The sequence below is a fragment of the Chelonoidis abingdonii genome, chromosome 1 (assembly GCF_003597395.2).
Source record: "Chelonoidis abingdonii isolate Lonesome George chromosome 1, CheloAbing_2.0, whole genome shotgun sequence".
Classification (NCBI taxonomy): Eukaryota; Metazoa; Chordata; order Testudines; family Testudinidae; genus Chelonoidis; species Chelonoidis abingdonii.
In genome coordinates this window covers 115,158,548-115,179,470 of record NC_133769.1, presented here as the reverse complement: position 1 = coordinate 115,179,470, position 20,923 = coordinate 115,158,548, and the positions used below count along the sequence as shown (strand labels likewise).

The following is a 20,923-nucleotide window of genomic DNA, read 5'->3' as shown; positions in this document are numbered from 1 at the left end:
GGGTTGTCTGGATTGAGGTGCTAAAACATGAGGGGTGGTGAAGCACTCAGCTTCTGGGGAAAGACACTGGGTTTCTGCATTTCTGGCATCTGTTTAGGGAGGAATGTTGCAGTCAGTGCCTCTTCTGAGGTCCTAAGGAAGGATGGGCCAGTAGTTAAGCACACTAGCAAGGGCTTGGAAATCTGAGTTCAAGTTCCTGCTCCATGACAGACTTCCTGTGTAACCTTGGGCAAGTCCCTCAGTCTCTCTCTGCTTCTTTAGTTCCTTGTCTGTAAATGGGGATAATAGCACTTTCCTATCTCACAGACATGTTCTGAGGATAAATACATTCACAACTGTTTGATACTCAGATACTATGGTAATTGTGTCATATAAGTATGATGGAGAGAGCACAAAATGACCACAGCAATCATAGCTGCTTCTGGAGAATAGGTCCATCAGCAGCTACTAGCCAGAATGGACAGGGATAGTGTCTCTAGCCTCTGTTTGCCAGAAGCTGGAAAAGGGCGACAGGGGATGGATCACTTGATGATTACCTTGGTCATCTCCTCTGGGGCACCTGATATTGATCACTATCGGAACACAAGACACTGGTCTGATCTCGTATGGCCGTTCTTATGTTAACGAAGAGGGTGGCATTTTGCCAGGGAAGAAGTGCAACCTAACAAAACAGTGGGCAAAAGCCTCTCGACTCCATCCTTACTGGTCAGGGCCTTGCATTAAGTTAACAGACTGCCTCAGCACTGGAACACTTACCACAAAATTTGGCTATTTTAAAAGTGTGTAGAATCTTTCTCCATGTATTTGTTAAAAGACCAACAGGCACCAGCTACAATATCATCTCAATGGTTCTCTTTGGCTCTGCTAATATTAGCCTTGAAGTGCACATTTCAAGGTCGGTCAGCCTCTCTTCCAGCTCCTTCTGTGAAGCTGAGGCCCAAGAGAATAGCCACCGCAAATAGCATTCTTCAGCCAAAGCCAGCACCCACATGCTTGCATTCAGGACCAAAAAAAAAATAAAAAAATGCAGAGGCAAATTCTCAAGTGGTGTAAAATTTTCATTGAAAATTAAATGAAAGATCGCTGTTAATGGAACTATGCCAACAAATGCCACTTAACAGTCTGGCCTGTTATATTTGTGTGAAAATATTGAATGGACAAATCTTATTGTAAAGAAAAAAGATGAAGCATGAATTAAAATGTATTATCGAAAACGCCCATCCAATGATCACATGAAGGAAATTTTTTTGAAAAAGCCCTTTATACTGCAGTAGTGGCATGCAAAAATTCCTGTGTTCGTACATGCCACTAGATCAGATGCCTGAGCAAATGCAAATTTGAGTGTGCAGTTACCTGATCTGCCTAAGCAAATGCAGGGGTTTACATGTGCAGTGGATATGGCCTTCAGTGTTCCACACAGCCATGAAAGATACATAATGTGTGTTCTTTAAAGGGGACTGGTAGGAAATCTGCAGGAAGTCATCAGGGCCAAGGACAGAAAAACTGCTAATCTATAATTGACTAAAAATATTTCAGAGGGGTAGCCATGTATCAGCAAAAACAACAAAGAGTCCTCGTGGCACCTCAGAGCCTAACAAATTTATTTGGACTTAAGCTTGCGCGGGCTAAAACCCACTGCATCAGATGTGTTGGTTATAGCCCACAAAAGCTTATGCCCAAATAAATTTATTATTCTCTAAGGTGCCACAAGGACTCCTCGTTTTGACTAGAAAGACTGGCACTGAAAACCATTTAAGACATCACAGGCCAGAGAAAAAGCTTTCTAAAAGATGAAAATCCCTTCCCCTCCCATCAAATAAAACTTGCTCTTTACATCGATTTATCTTGTAGAAGAATCTCTATGACTTGTAATTAGCTCTGGAAAGGGGATTGGGGTGGAGAGGAGACAACAATATTGAATTGAATTTATTAACAAAATACAAAAGAAACAACTCTACTTCACAACATTCCAAATGTATCACTGGGCACAGCAGGGATATAAACTGCTACCATGCAGAGATTAGTGTTAAACTCTGTTAAAAATCAAACAGTGTCAAAATACGATAAGGGAACCAGGGGACATAACAGCAACTCTGTCTTTGCAGAAATTCCTTGCATAGTTTACCAGGTACGATATATGTAGTGGTGTTGCCTGATCAAAGCAATACTGAATGAAAAAAAAATGCCAACATTTTGTTCCCCACTGACTGATAATTATTCTCTCTCTGTATCTCATGTTCCTGTTTAAAAAAAGAAAAAAGAAAAAGAAAATGGATGGACCTGCTCCTTATGTTCTCTTTCCAAAGCCAGTGCCTGAGAGGTTTGTTGGCCATCTTTTAAAGAACAGAGGGAAGTGTTTTTTTCTTATATTCTGTACTAGGGCAATTAACGGACAATCCCATTTCAGTAGAGAATACAGGTTAGGTTTAATATGCCCTTAACTCCACAGCTGGTTTGCAAAGTCAAGGAATTAACAGCTCATAAAAGGAGAGATTTTTAGTAGATTTTAGCACGCAGCCACAGAATGGAGGCTCTATAGCAAACATCATAAAATGACCTTATAGTGGTAGCTTTATACAGAGGGAACTCTGTATTGTTCAGATGGTAAGTGATGCGGCTTTTCTGAAACTGTTTAACCTAGCATAAAAGGGGAGTTTAAAAATTAATTACAACATATTTTAATACACTGCTTTTTTTAAGCTGTCTGGTGATCAGTTGTGACAGCTAATGAGAATTCATAAGGCAAAGCGAAGTGTTGCCAGATGCTAGGAGACCTGTCAGACTTGGAGAGCAAACAATTGATAGTAGTGTTCCAACAGCATGAGCCCAAATGCTGTTTTTCAAGGCTCACTTGGGTCATTATCTGAATTTCCATGCAGATGTTTGGGAACGTGGAATGCATTTACCAGATTCCCTTCTGCACTCCAGCCTTCTGGCCATTCCGTCACAAAAGCTTCATTTCAAGTGTCTGCTGTTGAGAGTTAAATTGGTCTTCCAATATTTTCAAAGACCACATAAGATTAAGGCTTTTAATGCATTAGTTGGAAGAGGATATTGGTGCAACTGAATTAGAATTCTGAAATTGGGTTTACTGTTCTTTCTCCTCAAGTCAAGATTCAAATTAAATGTATAGCCAAAGGGAGAATCTATGTACCTTGTAAAAATCATACAGAAAAAGATGGGAGAGGCATTAGGCACACTAATAGATTTTGCCTTTATATAATAAATTTAAACTCTCAGGCCATGTCTACACTTACCAGGGATCAATGCTGCTGCGATCAATGCAGCAGGGATCAGTTTAGCAGGTCTAGTGAAGACCAATGTTTTTGCCAGGTGTCCCAAAGCTTTAACAAAAAGGTGGCTAATAGACAAGCATGGAAAGGCAAAGTTGGACAACTTGAATAGAAACAGAGATGTAGCCCATAATAATTTGGGTGCCACTTATCCCTGTTGGGTCTTTATTTTCTGAGAGGGAGACAGTCCTCTCCAATCCTTACTTTAACCCCTACACAAAACTGGCTCAGTTTACTCAAAAGATAACTCCTCTGTCTATGCTATTCAAGCATTTATATTTCTCAGACACCATTTATTCCTTGACACTGAATTTCAGTACTTCTAATGAAGCCCAATGAAAATGGACATTAAATCTATTTCCATATCAACTTAATGAGACTCATGTACAATGAAAAGACAGACAGTGCTGTGAAGTGAATGGAATACATACAACCTCCCACAAATCAACACTGGAACACACAGACTGCACTTACAAGTTAGAGATTTTCACTTAGTAACATAGTATAGTAAATGCCTGCAACTCAAGGTTTTAAGTGGGACTTCAGTGGCGTATGGGACTTGCATTGGTCTTCTGAATGGAGTGAATTTTACCCTAGGTGATCAACATCCTTCAGGAGGGGGAAAGAAAAAATTCCCTACACTTGACTACCTTTGCCTTCTCATGCCATTTTGTTCAACATAAGGCTTTTCCCTAGATTTTGTTTCTTTGAGTGTATTGATATTTTAAATGTTAGCTAATGAACCATCAACAGGTAGGTAAACTAATAGCAATCCCAGTGCTGCCCTGTTATCCTGGCATATACACCTGTGTGAGGCCTAACTGCTTAGTTCACTTGCTGCTAACTGGGAAAAAACAGGGCCTCTGGACCCTGTCACTCACGGCTGACCAATGAGTATGTTATTTACTTTCCACCTCTTCCTGGAGAAAAAAAAGTTTTAATCTCTGCAATAATTATCCTAAAAGCCAATGCAAATTACTGAGCACAAGAGGGGCACATTTTCATTGAATTTCTTATGCTGGAACATTTGCATGCACAAGTTCTTGGGTTTGTGCACGTAAATAGGCCAATTGGATTAGCAATTCAAATCCAAATGTACAATTACTGTAAATTGCCTGACCAAATGCATGGCCAAGAGGAGTAAAAGTAGAAGAGAGAATTCCATCAGCAACAGATTTTGGCTGTTGATATTAATAATATTATAGCTGTCATGCTTCAGGCAGGATTTACCTGCTCTGTTTCTAATTAAAATAAACTGCCAGTACTAAAAATAGCCAAAAAAACAGTGAAATAACTAGTTATGCCGGTCTCTTTTTAAATTGTTATACTGATATAGCTCCCATTCCTTAAGAGCACAGAAAAGCTATGGCCCTGATTCTCTCCTGTTAAACCAGTTTTGATACCCTATTGGTGTTACAACAACACAAAAACAGTGGAAGACAGTGAAGCATCAAGCCTCAGTGTATGTCTAGGCTACCCGCCGGATAGGCGGGCAGTGATCAATCCAGCGGGGATCAATTTATCGCGTCTAGTCTAGACACAATAAATCGAGTCCCGAGTGCTCTCTCATTGACTCCCGTACTCCAGCGCTGCAAAGAGGTGCAGGCAGAGTCGATGGGAGAGTGGCAGCAGTCAACTCACCGCAGTGTAGACACCGTGGTGGGTAGCTTTAAGTACGTCGACTTCAGTTACGTTATTCACGTAGCTGAAGTTGCGTAACTTAGATCGATCCTCCCCCCAGTGTAGACAAGGCCTATGATTATAAGATCTTTACTAAGGCTCTGATTCAGTTAGAGACTTAGCAAATGCCTTTTCCCCTGCAATTGTATCTCTAGGCTGCTGCACACCAGGCTGGGGACAAGCATCAGAACTGAGAGCAAAGCATCTGTCTGTCCTGGGCTCTCAATAAACACCCCTCCCCCTATACCCAGGCAGCTGGGAGGAGGAAGCTGCCTGATTCAAAAGCAGAAGGGACAAGAGCCTGGCCCGGGGGAATAGATTGGGACAAAGAGCCTGGGGAAAACAGGGGAGCGGGAATCTAAGTCTGGGGCTGGCTGTGCAAATAAATTAGAGCTGGGAGTGAAACCAGGGTGGAGACAGACAGATCAGATGAACAACAAAGGGACAGACCGGGAATGGCTAGGACCAGGCACCAGTGGGGCAGGGAGAAGGAAGACAGATCCAATGATGAGCCCAGTGCAAGAGAAGAATTGGGACTGGCTTGGCAAAGAGCCAGAGACAAAGGGGCAGGGGGCACACAAACTGGAGACGCTCACAGAGGGAGACTGGGACTGAGAGCCGGGGGCGGGAGGGATGGGGAACACGTCTAAGACATAGAAACGACTGGAGAGTAGGAGGGTGAAGAGAGACAAATCAGAGGAGGAGCTGGGCTGTCTGAGCAAGGAGACTGAGATGGGAGAGGGGGGCGACAAACGTGCGAAGTCTGGAGGGATAAGACTAGGACTTGCTGGACAGGGCAGTTAAGACTGAAATGAAAAATCTTGAGAAGTGGAGAATAAGATTGGCTAAGTGAGGAGAATGGGAGTGGGATGGGGATTCTGGCATGAGGAAGAGACAAGGGTAGGCCAGGGCAGAACAGTCTGGGTCCACTAGAGCACACTCCCCTCCTGAGCCTGGAATGGAAGCCAAGGCTCCTAAGTCTCACTATTCCCCTGCTTAATACCTGTGAAACCTCCTAGCAAAATGTGTGTCATCCCCCTTAGTGCCGGTCCACATACAATATAACAACCTACTGCAAAGCCCAAGTGGCAGAGGTATATGCTGTGGAACTAAAGATTCTGACCCTGATGAAGAACCATTAGGATTCAATAGGGGAAGGAATAGCTCAGTGGTTTAAGCATTGGCCTGCTAAACCCAGGGTTATGAGTTCAATCCCTGAGGGGGCCACTTAGGCATCTAGGGGAAAAATCTGTCTGGGGATTAGTCCTGCTTTGAGCAAGGGAGTAGACTAGATGACCTCCTGAGGTCCCTTCCAACCCTGATATTCTATGATGGAATTTCAAGGGGGTGGGCCAGGTTTTTTTTTTTAAAAGCTAGGAAATTACACACAAACACATCTATTAAAGGAACGTTACTAAGGTTGCAAAGTCAAGCATCCAAAAGTTAGGAAATACTAGAATTAAGGCTGGCAGTGAACAGAAAACTTCAGGAGTAAATTAATATGCCTGTCTTCAGAGCAGTTTGAATAGTAGGCCTGGGGCCACAAACTGAACAATGAGGAAAAAATCAAAACATTGAATAGCTGCTCATTAAGTGAGCATCATTCATCTCATGGATTGAATGAAGCAGAGGTCCTGTGGAATAAATAGTATGTGACTGTGTAATTAACACTGTACCATAACGTTAGGGTGACTGGACATCAAGTGTGAAAAATTGGGACGAGGGTGGAGGGTAATAGGAGCCTATATAAGGGAAAAAAAACAAAAAATCAGGACTGTCCCCATAAAATGGGGACATCTGGTCACCCTATGTAATGTGTACACACAAGAGGGCCAACCTAAGGTTGTACCAGCAACCTCACTTCTGGCATTTCCTAACTTCAGACTGCTGATATTGCAACTTCAATAGTATTCTTTTAATGCACTTCTTCTGTCTGAAATATCTCATCTTCAAACTGAAAATGCTGAAACAAAGTGATGCTGAAACAAAAAAAGATTGCTTATCTAGGTTTCCAGACATCAGTATTATTTTTTCAAACTTTAATTAGCAATCAATGATTATTTCATTATTAGTTGTACTAAAGTAGAAACTGGAGGCTCCAAAGATTGACACCCATTGTGCTATATACTGTACATTCAGATAGCAAGACAGAAGTAGTTAGTCTTAAAAAAACACAAGACAAATGGTGGGAGAAAGGAATTATTATATTATTCCCACTTTACAGAGTGGGAACTAACTTGTCCAAGTCACACAGAGCATCTGTGGCAGAGCCAGCAATTGAGTCCAGTTCTCAGAATCTAATCCTACATTTTAATCATAAAATCATTCTTCATCTCATCTTTCTAGACTATGGTAAAGCTCAATCCTTTCTATTGTCTCAGCATAACAAGGATAAAAACAGACACCATTTTTTGAAGGGGAAAAAAATGAGAACTAGATTCAGATGTTATTCCTAGTGCACCATTCTTTCCTGAATATTGACTATAAAAAGACAGATCAGGTGTGAGTGCCAGAAGCCAGGGTCAGAGAAGAGATTCACATAGAGATTGTTTTCCCAATAAGATACCTCTCACTGGGGGAGGCTGAACCTGACTCGGAGCCTGAGTAAGTTCTTGGCAAGCCAGGGTATAAATCACCAATGCACTAAGTCACCATGTGGACTATGTTATTGCATACTAAAAGTTCTGCAGTGCTCTTCAGCCTATTGCTATTTCAAACAGCAGTAGGTCAAAGCACAGAATGCTTAATGGGGGGAGCGGGGTCCGCATGGCCAATTAGCGTGCAGCAAGCTAGTGCACTATAGATTTACATCCCAGTTTGCTGTGCACTATATCTCCATGTAGGCAAGCCCTCAGCAGTCACTAAAATGGAAAGAAGAGCAGTGCTATTGCAACCTAGCTACTGTAAGAGGATTACATAACACAACAGGGGAAACATGTCATGATTTCAAGGCTAACTGCATTTCTGACCTCTCCTGATCTCTGAGGGCATCCCCATACTGGTCTTGGCCCTCAAGCCATCACCTCTCCTGGGGTGGAATCATGCCATTCTCCCACTCTCAGACAGGATCTAGGTCTGCAGTCTGCTATGCACAACTGTGATCACCTAAGCAGGCCTGACTTACCTTCAGTGCCTGCAGTTCTGCTCCAGCTGAGAGTAATGACAGTGGTAAACAGTAACCAAACAGCCTTTGTTAAGCAAAGTACACCTCTACCTCAATATAACGCAACCCAATATAACACAAATTTGGATATAACGCGGTAAAGCAGTGCTTGGGGGGAGGGCTGCGCACTCCAGCGGATCAAAGCAAGTTCGATATAACGCAGTTTCACCTATAACGCAGTACGATTTTTTGGCTCCCAAGGACAGCATTATATCTGGGTAGAGGTGTGTTATTTATTTAGAGTTAAACCATCCAGGAGAAAACTGATCTCAAAACAATAAGCCAGTGTATAATGTATGGTTGCCTCTCCCTGAGGCTTACTATTCCCTGGGTCTGGTGAAGGGAGACAAACTCTCTCTGCAGAGCTTCTCTCTAGGTCAAACTGTCCCACCTGGAGAGCACCTGACAATGCACTCCCCTTTTTCTCTAGAGGAGTGGCTTTTTAATTGTTGAATGTCCTTTTGATCATTAGGTTCCTAACCTGGCAAAACAGCTGTCACTTTGGGCTGGGGCCTAGAAATAGGGCCTTGGTCTGTAATTGATTCCCCCCACTCTCCCAAGTGTTCACCCAGATGTTTCTTAACTAGATCCATCATGTTGCTTTTCCTGTTTTTCATTTAGCCTCCCTATTAAACTGGAGCAGTATATTTCATATAGTAACTTCATCTCGCTGACCAGGTCATATACAGTATTCATAAAATTATCTCATTACTTGGATTACATAGCAGCTCCATGTCCATCACAATGCATAAACTTGTTGAAGCCAAGTATGGGGCAGAGGCACAATTTACTTTTATACAGCTGTCCCTAAGCCCCATGTAACTTTACAGACAGTGGGCTAAAATGAACAACAGCCATTGTATACTATGACCCTGCTCCTGCAAAGCATTTAACACATGCAAAACTTGGCTCACGTGAATAATTCAATTGACTTCAGTGGGACTATTGAGGGGAGCAAAGTTATGAGTGTTCATAAGTGTTTGACAGGTTCAATATCTATGTTTTTTTTCAGTTTTATTTTCTTATATAAAAATGTCTTGTATTAGGACACAAATCAGTTACTGCGATAGTCCTCACTCCCAGAATTTGATCCACATGGACTAGGAAAACAGCTGTCATCTGGGCCTATAAAAAGTTAAAATTTGAACCCAAGAACCTTGACAGGGTCTCTTTAAACTGTCTAGGTATTTTTGTAGTTAAACATCCACGAAAATATCGTATAATCACTGTAGCAAGGGCACTAGGAACAAGTTATCATGATTAACACTCTGGCAACACCTCTCCCAAATATATTCACTTAAGAGCTAGGACCTTTGCTTCATACAAGATTGTTATTATTCCCCTAACTTACAGTTATGGCAGACTGATATTTCACAAGAAATGCTGAATCTTGAAGCCTCAGTTATAGAAAAATATGCAGCTGTATAGCTACTTATGTACATGTACTTAGTTACATACTTTCCATATCATTTTCAATTCCCTCCTCTACTATTTTGTTGTTGCATGGTCAAAAACCCAAAATGCTTTTGAGGGTAGAGTCACACATTTGGGTTTTTCTTTTTAGTTGTATGCTGGGCACCAAAAACAATAAACAGTTTAAATAAAAAAGCACAGTGTATAGTGCATCTCATCACGTAAACTAAAATAACCAAATCCCATTTGCTCCCACTGAACTCAGTGGAATCGGGGGGAGGGCAGGGAGGGAGGAGGGCAGGGAGGGAAGAACAGATATAATTTTATATAAAAGGGAGCCTAGCAATAATTATATTCCAAGTACTTTCATAATTACTATTCATTGATCAATATGGGCTACTTTATGGTCCCATCTGTTTGCGCTAAAACATGATAGTCAGACGTTCTAATCCAAACCTTGCTATAAAATTGCTTTCTGACATTAAAAATGAAATTCCTTTTGTAAGAAATTTAAAAAATTGCAAGAGCAGTTAAAAAAAAATGCCTGGAAATAAAATATTTCATTCTAGTCAATCTGAAACAAAATTTTCCCAACTTTTTCAATTCATGAAAAATTCAGAAAAGTCTTGGTTTTGCTTCAATCTGAACCATTCCTCTCACTCCTCCCCCCCTCCAATTTTTGGAATTGCCAGCAAACTGAAAAATCACTTATTCTCACAGCTCTAATTGCAACACTGGTTTTCAATGCAAGTAATAAAATACTGAATAGTAAGTGAGGTTTCTATTTTTCAAAATGAATATAAGCAAGAATTTTATGTTTAAGTAGAAACATGTTATAGAGTCTTACTTGAGATGAACTATGGCTACATACGAAACGCAAAGAGAAATACCACCTTGTGTACCTAATTAGGAAAGGCCAAAATAATCACAAGCAACTGATACACCTTCACCTCCACTGTCACTGGTTTCCCTCTCTCTTCCTTCTTGCTGCATGCTGGAGATCGGCATCTGTTTGAATTGAAACAGAATCTGCGAGCTTCACTAGGCTATAAAGGAAAATACAGTATGACCTCATCATACTTTTCTTGATAGGTCGGACTGCCGATTGATACACTAACACTGCCTGGTATACACAATACACTAAAGCCTGTTCCCAGTTTGCTTACAGAGTACCGCAAGAGCGAACAACACTGCTGACAGTTTATTTATTAGCTCCAATGCATCTCTGGAGTAATCATATTGACTTAATTGAATTTGGATCCATCGTTTTTGCTCCTGGATCCCCCAGCACTGAGAAGTGAGCTAAAGCACACATATTTAGCAACTCTAAATGAACACTATCTGTCTGATCCTAAGTTTGACCAACCTTGGAGCACAGAGGTGCCGGGAATATGAACTGCCAAGCCTAGAGGTTCCTAGCTCCTGCATGGGCTCCCAGCCAGCAGCTGCCACTCTCCGGCTGCCCAGCTCTGAAAGCAGAGTGGCCACCAGCAGCAGCGCAGATGCAAGAGTGGCATGGTATGCTTTCCAGCCACCCACAGCAGCATGCACAAGGAAGACTTTCTGAGCCCAGGGGCTCCCCTAGCCATACATCACCTGACTGCTATGCCGTGGGAAGGGGGCAACCCAGGGACTGGCCCACTGGCTCCGCAGGGGTGAGCCCTACTGCCTGTGCCTCTCTACCAGGCTGGTATTGCCCACCCTTCACTCAGACGGCCAGGCAGGGCTCTAGCCCCATGCTCACCAGCACTCACCTCCACTCCGGCAGCCCAGGCCCACCAGTTTGCAGCACTTGGACAGCACCCCCGCCTTCCAACCATGGCACCCTCAGCGGTCACCTAACCCTAAGGCCAGTCCTAGGCATGGAATGTATTTTGGGGGGCGGGAGGGGGATCGGGAGAAGCTTTGGCCCAGGGGAACAAACTTACTGTGCACATTCAGAGCTGGGCGGCTGGAGAGCAATGGCTGCTGGCTGGGTGCCTAGCTCTGAAGGCAGCACCGAGACCAGCATCAGTGGAGAAAAAAGGGTGGCAATGCCATGCCATGCCATGCCACCCTTACTTTGCTGCTGCTGCACAGTGGCGTTGTCTTCAGAGCTGGGCACTCGGCCGGCAGCCACCATTCTCCACTCTGCCTTCAGAGTTGGGCGGACAGAGAGCAGAGGCTGCTGACTGGGTGCCTGGTGGGGAAGCGTGAACTATTACAGACAAAAAGACAGGGAAGCATGATCAAATAAGTTTTAAAACCACTGTGAGAGCTGAGATTTACATAACTAGCTCTAGTTAGTGCTAATTATACTTTTGCCCACAAATTTCACCACTAAAATTTTTCTGCATTTTTCAGTCAGCTCTAGCAGTAATATACATGATAAAGCTATTAATAGAAAGTTGACTGATGTATAGTTAACTACAGTACACAATAAGCAGTGCAAAGCTGTTTTATTCCATGAAAAGGCCAATAACTAGAAACCTAGCCCATTTTGAAAAATAAATTAAAAATAACTTCAGGTGCCACATCTACGCCCAATTCTCCTTGACAATTTTTGTGTTTTTCACAACTAAAAACAACAATCTTTTCCTTCTCCCTGTTGTTGTGTGAAAGACCCATTCAAATCAAAGCAGATGATGACTATATAGGAGAAACAAGGAAACTGGTTATATGCTGAGTGCTGTCAAAAGCACAATGCTAATTTATTCCTCAAAATCTTTTTAAATTATAACAGGGATTTTCAATGTTTTGCACAGTGTAGACAACATTTTAATACACTGTCTCATGGACACCTCCCTATTCATGGTCATGTAATGTACCTATGGCAACTAAAGAAAAATTGCTTATATGGAGAAGTATTTCATGCATATTATCTGCTTTTTAATGGGATTTAGCAACTGGAAACAAGAAAGAGAAAGGTTGGTAGCATGTGACTGGTCAGCTCTCTACAGACCACCAGAGTTTCATGAACCACAGACTGAGAACCATCTTATTGGTTCTTACAAGCAATAGTAATAGGTAAACACTTTTCAATATGATTAATAATTGACAGTCTCTCTGGGATTATAGTTTTGGGAATATGGCAGCACATTTATTTTTCCACTGTGATTGCAAGCCTTAGATCTCAGACATGCAGGTGTTGGGTAAATTGATCTAATATTGTATTATAGCATCTCACTAGCATAGTTACTCTCATAACAACAAATCTACCTTTATGCTACCCTAGATGAACCCAGAATTTGGAGCAAGGGCAAGATCGCCAAAGACAACAGCAGAGAGTATACGAGACATGTTTTAAACCTTTTAAAAAGGTTACTACTTTGGAGTAAGGCATTATTGCTATTTTTGAATGAAAGCATAAAAGGCTTATATTGAAGTATTTTATTTTTCTCTCTGACATGGCTCAGTTTATGTAGTCACTTAAAGCACCAGAGTAATTTCCAATAAGCTTTATGATAACAAACCTAGATAATTCTTCATCTACTGATATGATAGCACAAAGCCTGGCCCAGCCCCAGCAGCAAGATTAGAAACATTAGTAATATGATTTTCAGCTCTGCGTTCCGAAGTATTTAGCAAATCCTAGACACAGACATCCCACATTGTACAGAGCACTATGCAGAAGTGGGGAGGTACAGTAAACACAAAAAGTCTGACCCTCCTGGCCTTAAATGTGGTGCAGTCATTAACTCCGGTGCATAGTCAATGCAAAGTGGATGTAAATGTTGTCATTCTGATTTAGCAACATTTTACACTCACTTTGCACTGGTGTAAAATTAACAAAGGTGCAAGGCAAGAGAAATTAGGCCCTTGGTATACCAAACTGCCCATGTAGGACAGCTGAATATAGCTGGTGTCACAGGCAAACAAGCCTCTTCATGTAACATATCAAAGTGACATGGAGGAGGAAAGCTCAAGATTAGGTGTGTACAGGTGTTTTAGGGGAATGGGAGAATTCATAATAAAATAGATCTACCACACAAACACATCCTGTAAGGCTTTCAGCTACTGGGCTGGTTGTACCATGAGCAGCAGACGACTGGCCATCCTCAGTGGTCAAAACTGTGCGTCAGCTCCTGAGAGCTTTACACACAGCCAGCTAAAAAGGGAAGCTGGCAAGGGTCACGCAATCAGAGCTGTACATAGAGCTTGATTCATTATGCACAGAAACACTTTAAACACTCAGAAAGGCAGCTGAGGGAAACTGATGCTAATTAGCATACTGGACAGACTCCCTCTGCATCCATTCTCTATGTAGAGCACCGCCGCTTGACTTGTGCAGCTGCCCCTGCAGAGAAAGAAATAAAATGGAGGCTTCCCCCATATGGAAGGGGAAAATGTTCCAAAAAGGATGTTTTGGGGGAGGGGAGAGGTAGTTGGAGTTCAAGAAAGGTTGAAGCAAAAGAGAAAGACAGAACACAGGGAATAAAGAAATGAGGGAAGAAAGCAAAACAGAGGAGAGAGAGAAATAAAGAGGAAATAAATCTATCTGGTTTCTTACATTGGTGGCTTTCGCCATAGTATTTGACAGAGAAAGGATGAAATACAGACAAACACAGATGGAGAAGACAGATCAAAAAAAAAGGAGAAAACAGAGGATAGAAAGAGTGGTGGTCCCAAGGTAGGATATCGGACTGTGTATTTGAGGAGCCCATCAGCCTGCCATATCATAAGACATTATGATCACCTGGGCTTACTAGTTGTTCTAGACCTTTTGGGATGCAGCAAAAAACCTAAATTTATCAACCAATTTTGTAGGCAGTTTCCCACCACCAACGTTCTCTGTCCCTTTCCCTCATCTTTCCCAAAAATCCTGGAGTCTTCCTTACAGTTCTATTTTCCAGCAACTCTTCTGCTCTAGAGATGGCCAGATCAGAAATAGCAGAGAGACTGGCCAACTGCACTAATTTATTTTGTGGTTTTGTCACATGAAAGATCAATGCTAAGCGAAACTGGGATTCAGTGCATTTCCACTTGAGAGAAGGAAGAAATAAACTAGTTTTCATAAATGCAAGATTACCAAACCCTCGCCCTCTTTAAAGCAAAACACAACCACAGGCAAATTCACATTGTCAAGGTAGACCATCAGGATTCTATCGACCTGCATCCTATAATTTCTGTAGTATGGGACCATTTACCCTATTGATTAGTGACAAAGAGGTACCATGGACTGTCATGTCAATGATTTGCATATAATAGCCTGTACTTACAGTGGATATTGACACAACACTCAAGAAAAAAAAAGTCAATGATGCTTAATGAACTGGCTAATAAGGGATGCCCAACGACAGGCACCATGAACAGTATCCTCTCTTACAGGCTTCAGAAACCTCTATATGGAATCAGTTCTGCCCTAAATACAGATCGGTTGCCAGTGGTAGCAAACTGTTTAGTGACTGAAGGACTGGGAGAGAGAATTTCTAGCTAGTTTAGGGGGGCAGAACATATAAAAGCCAGCAGTGACTCCACAAAACTCTCTCCAACACATAGTCCACACAGGACTTCCATCCCAACCCATCATCACTTCTAGTAAGCAGGGTTTCACAATCCAGGTGTACCACACTGTATTGAGAGACTGCTTTAATAATTCGTCTTCATTCTACTATTGTCCTTCACACAACACTATCAATTATTTAATTTCAGGTACACAAGCTTTCTCCTGCAAGTGAACCAGTCAAGTGGCTGAGTTTGTGTGTGTGTTGGGTCATGATTCTTCACATGTTGTTAGGGGCTACATTCAAAGAGTCAGATCCTCAGCCAGGAAAAGATCAGCATCGCTCCATTGACTTCAGTGGAGCTAAAACAATTTATGCCAGTTGATAATCTGGATTAGTGTAGGGTACAAATTAAAGTGATCTGTAATTTTGCTAAGGTGGACAAAATATATTTGTATTGACTTTTCAAAGCAGGAAAGGATTAAAGAGGCATGCAATACAAAAATTATTTTAAAATGTATCCTCCTCCCCAGAAGTCCAGATATATGAGTTGTGGCTCTATCAATGCCTCTGAGTGTAAACTACGGAGCCAGGACATTCTGGGCAACCTGGTGGCAAGTGGGGTGGAAAGGTAATTTTAAAATAATGTATTTGTTGAATGCACCTTTAGTTCTTTCCATCTGTAGCATCAAACAAATGGAAAAATACATTAACGTTATCCATTAATTAAAATTACATATACATTAATTAAAATTAAGTAATTAATTGTAGGCTCTTTGCAGCACAGATTGTATCTTACTAAGTGTTTACCCCATAGGGATTCCTGATTCTGACTGAGGTCTCTACGCATTATTACACCAGAAAGATATAGAATACCAAAAAAACAGAGACATTTACACATTATCTTCAAACAATAGGACCCTCTAGTAATTCAGGCAGAGTATTTATGGGCAATTATAGCTGGACACAAATGGTATTATAAGGCACAAGATGAAAGGCAAAGACTGATCACCTGACCTGACAATACTTCCTCCGCCTCCCCTTATGGTCATATACCCTGGAGTCTATTTTAGCTATTAAGAAATGGAATTTGCAAATAAATATAAACAACATAGTTGTGGACTATACAATTAATGAGCACTGCTGACAGGATTTACATATTGCTGACAGCCAAACATAAGCCTCCATTAATGTCCTGTTTTCTGGGGCCATTTCATAATTATGAAATATTGCTTGCACACAAGCTGCCAAAAGGACTTAGATGGCATATGATCTGATGTAGGAACTGTCTGCTGGAAGAGTCTGGCTGGCCCTTGCTGGTCTAAGTACTACCAAAAAGCCTTACCTGCGTCTCAAGCTTTTGGGTACTGTATCAAAAACAGCGTAACTCCCATTGACTTTGGATGGCACTCAGGTGGCTAGGTCACCGAGTCTCTTTTGAAAATTTTATTCTTTGTTTAAAAAGCACTCCATCCCACCGGATAAGATGGCGGGGGGACAAAGCCCTCTCTCTAATGCCTGGCCTTTTCTAAAAATACCGATTCTTCTCAGCTGTGAAGTGATATCAATCCTTTCTTCTTCTCCTCAAGCAGCAGAAATGTACTCATTTAATCCATCCTGGCCCCCCACCCTGTTTTTTCCTCACTCAACAATTATAGTTGTTTTTGTTTTTTTTTTAATAAAAATGTTTAAAGAAAGTAGTGATTCTTGTCATTAAAAATATACAAAGATATAAATCAACTTGTTGAGAAAAAAAGAAAAAAAAAATCAGAACCACTTGTGGTTGTACAGTACCTAAGAATAGCCCACATGGCTTTGTTTGAGACAGAAAGGCTGCTGCTCCGTTGCTCTTCAGGTGATGCAGGGTGGCATGAGTTCCAGGTCCCTTTGTGAGCAAACCGGTGCTTCCCATTCTCCCTGCTGGATGGAGGAATCTGCAGCGAAGCAGATGGAGAAGCCACAGGCTGCCGTGCGAACCTCAGATGCACCCCTCCATTTCTCCTAATTACTCATTGAATTGAGAAGCACAAGGGGGGAGGAGGATAGGAGGGAGAGAAAGAGGCCTTTTAAGTGACGGTTCTTTTGTTTCATGTTTACTTCATTAAAAAAAAAAAAATGTATTGGAAAAAGTTATCCCAAACTGCTATCTTAATACAATACATGACATTTCCTTCAGTTCTCCATGCAAAGATCTGGCATTTACCTCACCGCTACTGGGCATAAATGGATTCTTAGCTATTGTACAAACTACAGTATTAAAAATATGTAAAAGAACCTCACAGAATATTATTAGTCTAAATCTTTCTTATAGGCCTCAAGAGAGCTTACAGCGGTGAGAATGATGGGGAGTCAGAGGGAGAAATTGCATAGTATATTTCATTAGACAATTATCCTTTGTGGCAGCTCAGTTGTTAAAAAAAAAAAAAAAAAAGAGAGAAGGTCTAGTTCAAACAAACAGGGGGTGCGGGAAGGAGTCTCAGCAGCACTTGGCTGCAGGTTCTCTCCTACCCTTTAAAATCAAGCAAACACACAGACAAAATTCTGAGCACCATAAACAGCTACACTAGTGCACAATAAATTAGAATGAATATTAAAATGCATCACATCTGGGCCACAGAGCCTCTCATTACTGTAAGGTCTCTGGCCCAGGCATGACCATTATTTAATGTCACTGAAGCAAGGAAACTGAATGTTCAGAGACTGCTGGAACATGAACCCAAGAAAAAGAGGGATATAAAATAAGTGCATGGCTTTTCCCATGAATAATTAAATAATTCTGCCATCCTTAGTCACAGAGTTCCTGCAACTCCACACAATCCATTGTAAATGTACACACTACAAGAATTCTGATTGCCAACCCCAAAGAAGTCCATAGCTTGCCACTGGCAGACCATTTGTGAGGTTATGTATTAGAATCAAGACAGAAGAAATACCCTAGTGATGTATCATAGCTTACCACTGATTAGTACTACATGTGGAGGGATGGATTTTTTCATAGGGCCTTATCTAAGTCCCGTTAAAGTCAACAGAAAAGAAAAAACAGTTGAGAGGGGACAAGGATGTAGAAAGTCTAGAAACACTGAATGTTTGGGGGAGAGATGGATGTAACAGGCTCTACATGTTGTTAATGCCTATCAAAAAGAGAAGAACTTAACACTATAAGTAAGGAGCCATATAGCTACCGGCAGAACTAAGACTGTGGTAAGTCCCCTTGAATGGATTTGATTTTTCTGAACTAAGTGTTGATAACCGCTGAATTCTCCAGCTGTGGAATTCTTGAGCCACCCAAAAACAGATGAAAAAAATATTTCCAATTTAACAAATTTAGATTTACAGAGGGGAAAAAAGAAAAAAACATTTAAAGATATTGCTTGAGGGCTCATAAGAGTTCCGACATAAGCATCATTCATGTTACAAATAAAATATTAAGAAATGAATGAACAAATCTGATTTTATTACTAAATCTGATATAAAACTTAACTTCACACATCATCAGATTTTGAACAAACAGTTATGGGGTTTTAGTTTGCTGCTACTGCAGAAATTAAGCCAATAAGTTTTAAATATCATTGATACTACCAGTCAAAATTCACACAAAAATAAAAATCAAACCCTTTCAAAGTTAGCTATAACTGAGTTGTGTTTCTGTAGATCATTTCTTCACTGTTTGCTAGCTACCCACCCAGCAATGGGACCAAGCAAAACATAAAATAAAATATAGGATGAAATCCTAGCTTTACTGGAGTCAATGGGAGTTTCCGATTAACTTCAATGGGGACAGAATTCCATCCATCATACTGTATATTATACACAAATGGTGTCAAGGTTTGAAGAATATATTAAGTTACTTACAGTCTAAGTCTATTGTAGGACAGGAAAAGCAAGTCATAAACCAAGCACACACCAAACACAGTGACTCCAGTTTCCTTCACCAGCATTGCACAGGTCCCAAGAAATAAACTAAGCAGCAAGAAGAATGGAGAGGCAGTGGGAGGGAAATGTTCCCCAACATAAAAATGATCCACACTCCTGCAAAATAGATTTGATATAGAGATTTTAATTTAAGTTATTTTCATATTTATTAATTAGTTCATTAAACATTTTCCAAGTGCATGTCCATCATTCTTAAAACATTAAAAAAATATTCTTAATAACCATGAACCCAGTGCTGCGAACACAAACTTGGGTACAATAGTTAGGATTTTATATGGATTCCTCCCCGCAAAAAAACTCATGTCTCACAACATTTCATAACATTTAATATTAAAGATCCATACCTATTATAGGAGAGAAAAGCCAAAAGAAACAGTAGACAGGCTAAGACATCTGCTCTGCCTACAATACCTGTTACCTAAGAGGAGAAAAAAAGAAAGACATGAAAATTACACTTTAAAAAAACCCTTTAGAGACTGTTTCAATGACCCATACCAATTGCCTTTGCTTTATGGGTTTTTCCCCTCCTTTCCTTTCTGTCTCTCTCTTCTTCCCCACATCCTGGCACTCTAATCAGTAGGAATTTGGGTATTTTTCTAATACAGATATAGATATGGAGTAATTAAGCTATTTTGTGTAATAACAACAGTACACAGACTGACTAAAACAAAGTTAAATTATTTTTAAAAGCATTTATAGAAGCTCAGAAAATAAAAACATAACTGTGGTCAGGATTTTTATGAAATAATTAAAATGCTGATCAAAAAGAGAAATGTATGCCTGATTCACTAAACTGTGGAGTTTAGTCATATTCTTTAATACTGTGAGAACTGATTTTTAGATAAGAATCCTCCCCAAAGACTAAAAGTCACTCCTACATAATAAGAAAGCTTATTACTCAAATATTAGTTAATAATCAGTTCAGACAACAAATTGCAATTGCTAACTTAGTATGTAGGAGAGTTTTTCAAACTCTAATTGGTAAGTTTCTTTATAATTATTCAAATTACAAAATATTTCAGCATTCTACTTAATAAAGATTCAGAAACTGCACATAAAGGAAATTAAAGGCCCTTTGAAGCTTTTGTTGTTTTAAGATAACTTATTTATGTACTCTTCAATGCTTTGGCACTTGCTTTAAACTCCCCAAATTCTGATCTAGACAAGAGTAAATTCAAAGCCAGCCTCCTCTAAAGCCTCAGGCCTGGACCACACTACGCCGTTAAATCGATTTTAACAGCGTTAAATCGATTTAACGCTGTACCCGTCCACACTACAGTGCTCTTTAAATCAATTTAAAGGGCTCTTTAAATCGATTTCTGTACTCCTACAAAATGAGAGGAGTAACGTTATAATCGATAGTATTACTTCAGAATACTGTTAGTGTGGACGGAAATCGACATTATTGGCCTCCGGGAGGTATCCCACAGTGCACCACTGACCGCTCTGGACAGCGATCTGAACTCGGACGCAGTGGGCAGGTAAACAGGAAAAGCCCCGCGAACTTTTGAATTATATTTCCTGTTTGCCCAAGCATGGAGCTCTGATCAGCAAAGGGTGGCGGGAGCAGTCCCCCAAATCAAAAGAGCTTCCAGCATGGACCGTACGGGAGATAGTGGGATCTGAATCGGCCTGTATGGGGGAGACAAAAACTGTTCTATCGAACTGTGCCGTTACAGAAGACAAATGCCAAATTGCGTTTGAAAAAAAAATCTACAGGCTACACAGTGCTGTGTGACAAGTGTAGGGAGCCAGAGACTCAAATGGACGCTCATAGGGAAGGGACCGAGGGAGGGGGTAAAGTGAGGACTCCCAGCTATCCCCAAGTCACAGCACTCCTCAGCAGCGAAAAGGTAATTGCATTCTTGGGCTGAAGCTCCCAATGACTGTAGGGTCAAACACACATTGTCCGGCGTGGTTAGCGAATAGCCTCGTCAAATTTAATTCTCCCCCTCCCCCCGCACATGAAAGAAAAAGGGAAATAAACAGTTTTCTTCTCTTGACTCTTTTCAATGTCA

At 41.0% G+C, this 20,923-nt stretch overlaps 1 protein-coding gene across 8 annotated transcripts in view; it reads right to left on the bottom strand.

Annotated features, from left to right (window-relative positions):
* Positions 1 to 20,923, bottom strand: part of TMTC1 (transmembrane O-mannosyltransferase targeting cadherins 1) — a 214,886-nt gene that overhangs the window by 170,947 nt on the left and 23,016 nt on the right. For 7 of the 8 annotated variants that reach the window (XM_032763965.2, XM_075069192.1, XM_075069198.1 and 4 more), the window contains exons 3-5: positions 19,250 to 19,323; positions 18,825 to 19,001; positions 16,767 to 16,973 (exon numbers count right to left, since the gene is read on the bottom strand). In XM_032763965.2, coding sequence (XP_032619856.2) covers positions 16,767 to 16,973; positions 18,825 to 19,001; positions 19,250 to 19,323 — 458 coding nt within the window. The remainder of the gene's footprint in view (positions 1 to 16,766; positions 16,974 to 18,824; positions 19,002 to 19,249; positions 19,324 to 20,923) is intronic. The other variant, XM_075069199.1, reaches the window with a different exon arrangement.